This window comes from Bactrocera oleae, chromosome 3, assembly GCF_042242935.1.
Source record: "Bactrocera oleae isolate idBacOlea1 chromosome 3, idBacOlea1, whole genome shotgun sequence".
Lineage (NCBI taxonomy): Eukaryota > Metazoa > Arthropoda > Insecta > Diptera > Tephritidae > Bactrocera > Bactrocera oleae.
Genome location: NC_091537.1, coordinates 39,366,826 through 39,372,825, shown reverse-complemented (window position 1 = coordinate 39,372,825; position 6,000 = coordinate 39,366,826). Strand labels below are relative to the sequence as shown.

The following is a 6,000-nucleotide window of genomic DNA, read 5'->3' as shown; positions in this document are numbered from 1 at the left end:
GAAGATTTATGCGTTCGTACACCCTTGACCACGTCTACCAGTGATCCCTTACTGCAACCGGCGGGTGGCGCTTCTTGAGAGGAAGGTACACGCTGCCTACTCCCCACGCCATATTCCCGAACATTTCCTACAATTTATCCTAGGCCGACTTATAAGTTTGGATGATGGAGCTTTGGCTACCTACTACTACATACTCCGATTTCGCCGTGCGAGGTATAAGAACCTTCGTATTCGGAATAGATGGAATGCAGCTACGATCCACTATTGCCAAAATGGCGCCCTCTTACAGGCCGTGAAGCTTCGCAACTTCTTCCGTCTCCGTCCAATAGTGCAAAGAGTGCATTCAGTAGTTTCGGCGCTACCGCTTTCCAGCAGACCGCTGCCTTTTGGCTGCCATTTCTTCCTCGATCCGGTTTGCAAATGTGTGGATGTGAATTGCGGCTGCAACCGCTGTGAACTGCTCCCTTCACAACAGAGGTATGGCTGCTGGCGAGACAGCAAGTAGACCCACCGTGCCCGTCGGTGGAAGCAGCCATTTCTCCCACCGCCGTTTTGATATCCCAACCCGTTTCTTCTACCCCTAGCATTTTCTACCTACCACCAGGTACCTCATTAGGAATGGCAGAAGTAGATATACACCCCCTCCCCTAGTGTTATGTGCCAAGCAAGTTACCAAAGAAAGAGGAGAATGGATACGTATCCGTGCCTTAGCTAGACGCCTGCTCGCGCCACCAAGGCCTCCTTTTGAAACTAGTCCAGTTACCTAGCTGCGATGGTGCCAGCAGCGACGTCTATTGCCCAGTCGGCAACTGTTAGGAGCGTATAGCTACGAGGATTTTCGCTGAACAAAATTTTTTAAGATAAGTCGCTCATAAAAAATGATGCTTTATGATCACTTACAATAAGGGAAAACCGATAGGAAATAATCAAACTTTCCCATCATAAATTCTATACAAGCGATATCGGTGGAAGGAACGCAGTGTACAAGTGTCATCATACACAAGGGTTGTCTTCCTTCCACTGGATGATGACTATCTAAAAAGTTTATCTTGAATCCGACAGCCTCATAAGAATAGAAAATGTGCGAGCGCCAAAAACGATACTAACCTGACCGTTCGTTAAACTGTTTTTCCTTTCTAGCATCAGAGAGTCGACAAAACCAAAAACCAAAAATTAAACAACGATGGGTGGTATCAGTATTCGTATAGACAACATCCTTCTCTGTTTCACTGCTTTCTTAGACGAAGCAATCCAGCTCCTTCAGGTGCAGACCTGAAAGTGCAGACGTAACCATAAGAGCATGCAACACGCTCGCGGTCACTTTAGAACCGCTGTGGACATCATCATCATCTCAACATACACGCTTAACAAAGGCACCAAGGCAATTAAGCTATGATGAGACAACACCCCATACAAACCCATACAACCCAAGCATATTAAACAAAAGCATTTTTTAAATTTTTGTCGAAACAACCAGCAGTTTTCACGTGCTCCGTCAGAAGACAACAAAGTACAATGGAAATTTCGTCTAAAACTTAAAGTAAAGCTGGTGAAATAAAATCTAATAAATATTGTGAAGAATAAAGGATACTGTTCGAATTTGCATTTTATTTGTACCCGTTAAAATGTAGTGCAAGTAAGTGATTAAACAAACATAAAATAAAGTTTTTATTAGAGTATTGAACCCAACTGGTTCTGTTGTAGTATACAGGCTTGCTCATTGATTATAAAATTCGCGGTGCAGTTGCCAAACCTTATTACATGTTTTTTTCTGAAATGAAGAAAGTTAGTAGCAATTAGAATCACTTATTTTAATTATATATAATATATATATACAAAATAAATTTTTAATGTTTCCATTTTTTTAAGAAAGATACATATAATTAAGCTGTTAAGACAACAGATATACATACATATATATAGCTAAAATATTTTGCTTGATTTTCCTGAACCTTTTCTAATAAAGGCCTATATGTTCAGTTCTTCCACATTAAGGTTTGTCTTTGAATGGCTTTCCTTCAAAAATTCTTAGGGCAATGAAATAATCTTTGTCGGAGCTCAAAGAGCCACTAATAATGAGTTTCTAAAACTAAATTTTAGTTTATTAAAAGAAGTCACATCTTAGAGTAATAAAATATATGCACCCATTGGTATTCATTGGCAGTTCATACTTTCGACTGGGGGTCTTTGAAAGTCTGTAGTAAAAAGGTTTAATCCCATTTAAATAAAACGGAAAGTAATTATAAATTCAATTATGGTCAGTTTACAAGGTTAGGTTAGTTTATACTGGCCGGCTGTCGCGCCATACATAGACCTACTGGACCTTAGTAATGCCAGATGGAGGTTCTGTTTAATTTGAGGTGAAGTATTCGTCATACAGAACGTCAACGCTCTTTGTGAACTATAAGAGCAACTTTAGATACCAAGTTTGATACTTCGTCTCGTCCTTTGAACTGCGAAGCTCTTAGATATCTTAAACGAGTTCTAGAAACTGCTGGACAGAGGCATAAGAGGTGTTCCAGCGTCTCGCTCATGCCTGCCTCTCTGCAATTTTCGCATGTATCGTCGTTACTTATACCCATCCGGCTCGCATGTGATGCTAGTAGGTTGTGACCTGTCAACCTGTCAACCGTCCGGCAGTCCTTTCGAGCCGCGTGAGTAAAAAGCATGCAAGTTTTCTTTCAGGGCTCTTGCACATGATCCTGGCGATCCTGCATGTACTCAAGGCATTCCATCTCGCCCTGATCCGGCGGTCAGCTCTTTCGGAAATTTCATTCTATATCAAGTATTTTTTGCAGGTATTTTTTGGAATCTCATCAGCTATTTCGTTTCCCAGAATCATTTTTGGCCTAGAACGCAGTATATATGCAGCCGCTTTCTGGCAGCCGCTACATCTAATCCCTACTTCGCGAGACGCTGTATCCGCTCCAACTGTTTTCTGTAAGAAATTTTGCTAACAGCGGTACACCACACTAAAGCACCGTAAAGCGAGATTGACTTAACTATCCCCGTGCAACACCAATGCATGCGTCCAGGTGATAAGCCCTATGTGCACCCTAGCATCTTCTTAAATACATATAGTATATTATCACTCTCTCTTCCACGTTGAGTTTCCACATCAGCTTGCTATCCAAAATAACTCGCAGGTAATTGGTATGTTTCTGAATTGTTAACTCAACCATGTTGAGCTTCAAGGGTTTCCACGTCGGGATTTTGTACCTTCTTGTAAAGAGTACCATATCCATTGGCCGATATCGCCCATTGGTGTTTAATTTTTAGAGCGTTGTCCATAACGTCACTGATTGTGTTTAGGAACTTCACCGTCACTAGTATGTATGTATGTCGTCTGCATAGGATATTATTTTGGGTCCTTTCAAATTTCCTCTTAAGCACTTTAGCTACAAGTTAACATAGGAGTGGTGACAGAGAAGTTCCTGTTTGCGCTAATCTGAGCAGTCTGGCTTCGTTCCATTCCGTGTTAATCTTCTTGAGATTAGTAGAGCTTTTATCGATGCTATGATGGCAGGTTCAATTCGAGCTGCTTCCAGACTGTTAACGATTGCGTTATTGGAGACATTGTTGAATGCTCCACTTAAGTCAAGAAAGACGCCCAGAACATATTCCATATGATTTAGACATTTTTCTATAGTTAGGGTTAGAGAGTGAAGTGCAGTCTCCGTTGATCTACATTTCGAATATGCGTGCTGTGCTTTCGATATGTTAGCCCATATAATATAGGCGTCTAAATACGACTTTTCCGCCTCTCTCCAAAGGGTAGGTACGTAATTAAGCAACAATCATTCCTTTAGATATTATGATCAGGTATAGTACAAGTACCAGCGCTTTTGATACAATCTGCATAATGGCAGGAAAAAAACCGTCCATACCAAGGGATTTAAACGGTTCGGAGCCGTTGATTGCCCAAAGTATTTTGTCCTTCGTTATGAAGTGTCGATCGGGACGCACTCTACGCTACCTCCACCAGGTTGAAGATTTATGCGTTCGTACACCCTTGACCACGTCTACCAGTGATCCCTTACTGCAACCGGCTCCAGTATTCCACGACTCCCTCTTGGCTTTGCTAATTTCTATACCTGAGTACATCTTAATATTGATTCCAGAAATGTTCTACATCGGCCATCTTGCCAGTTTGAATAGCTTCTTAACACTTGGCCTACGTGATCCATGTTCCAGCTTGGGGGAAGGGTGCCCTCGATTTCTACTTGAAATTTTACATATCTGTGGTCAGAAAAGTAGGGTTTACGAACCACCTTCCATCCTTCGACATTTTTTATTTCACTAGTATACATTGTTACATTAAGTACGTTATTCGAGGAAGGAGCAATATATGCTACCTTTATACCTTTACTGTTATGTTCGGGGTTCTTCTCAGGGTCGGCGTGTTTTTATTGCTATGGGTCGGGTGGCGCTTCTTGAGAGGAAGGTACACGCTGCCTACTGCCCACGCCATACGGTGGAAGCAGTGTCGACAAAACCAAAAACCAAAAATTAAACAACGATGGGTGGTATCAGTATTCGTATAGACAACATCCTTCTCTGTTTCACTGCTTTCTTAGACGAAGCAATCCAGCTCCTTCAGGTGCAGACCTGAAAGTGCAGACGTAACCATAAGAGCATGCAAACGCTCGCGGTCACTTTAGAACCGCTGTGGACATCATCATCATCTCAACATACACGCTTAACAAAGGCACCAAGGCAATTAAGCTATGATGAGACAACACCCCATACAAACCCATACAACCCAAGCATATTAAGCAAAAGCATTTTTTCAATTTTTGTCGAAACAACCAGCAGTTTTCACGTGCTCCGTCAGAAGACAACAAAGTACAATGGAAATTTCGTCTAAAACTTAAAGTAAAGCTGGTGAAATCAAATCTAATAAATATTGTGAAGAATAAAGGATACTGTTCGAATTTGCATTTTATTTGTACCCGTTAAAATGTAGTGCAAGTAAGTGATTAAACAAACATAAAATAAAGTTTTTATTAGAGTATTGAACCCAACTGGTTCTGTTGTAGTATACAGGCTTGCTCATTGATTATAAAATTCGCGGTGCAGTTGCCAAACCTTATTACATGTTTTTTTCTGAAATGAAGAAAGTTAGTAGCAATTAGAATCACTTATTTTAATTATATATAATATATATACAAAATAAATTTTTAATGTTTCCATTTTTTTAAGAAAGATACATATAATTAAGCTGTAGACAACAGATATACATACATATATATAGCTAAAATATTCTGCTTGATTTTCCTAAACCTTTTCTCTTAAAGGCCTATATGTTCAGTTCTTCCACATTAAGGTTTGTCTTTGAATAGCTTTCCTTCAAAAATTCTTAGGGCAATGGAATAATCTTTGTCGGAGCTCAAAGAGCCACTAAGAATGAGTTTCTAAAACTAAATTTTAGTTTATTAAAAGAAGTCACATCTTAGAGTAATAAAATATATGCACCCATTGGTATTCATTGGCAGTTCATACTTTCGACTGGGGGTCTTTGAAAGTCTGTAGTAAAAAGGTTTAATCCCATTTAAATGAAACGGAAATTAATTATAAATTCAATTATGGTCAGTTTACAAGGTAAGGTTAGGTTATACTGGCCGGCTGTCGCGCCATACATAGACCTACTGGACCTTAGAATTGCCAGATGGAGGTTCTGTTTAATTTGAGGTGAAGTATTCGTCATACAGAACGTCAACGCTCTTTGTGAACTATAAAAGCAACTTTAGATACCAAGTTTGATACTTCGTCTCGTCCTTTGAACTGCGAAGCTCTTAGATATCTTAAACGAGTTCTAGAAACTGCTGGACAGAGGAATAAGAGGTGTTCCAGCGTCTCGCTCATGCCTGCCTCTCTGCAATTTTAGCATGTATCGTCGTTACTTATACCCATCTGGCTCGCATGTGATGCTAGTAGGTTGTGACCTGTCAACCTGTCAACCGTCCGGCAGTCCTTTCGAGCCGTGTGAGTAAAAAGCAT

The 6,000-nt window shown here is 40.4% G+C and overlaps 1 protein-coding gene across 1 annotated transcript in view; it reads right to left on the bottom strand.

Moving 5' to 3' along the window:
- Positions 1-4,904: 4,904 nt before the first annotated feature.
- Ndae1 (Na[+]-driven anion exchanger 1) overlaps positions 4,905-6,000 on the bottom strand; it is a 710,325-nt gene continuing 709,229 nt past the window's right edge. Inside the window, exon 12 of the mRNA XM_070106541.1 lies at positions 4,905-5,106. Within this exon, the coding sequence (XP_069962642.1) occupies positions 5,007-5,106 (100 nt within the window). The 3' untranslated portion in view covers positions 4,905-5,006. The remainder of the gene's footprint in view (positions 5,107-6,000) is intronic.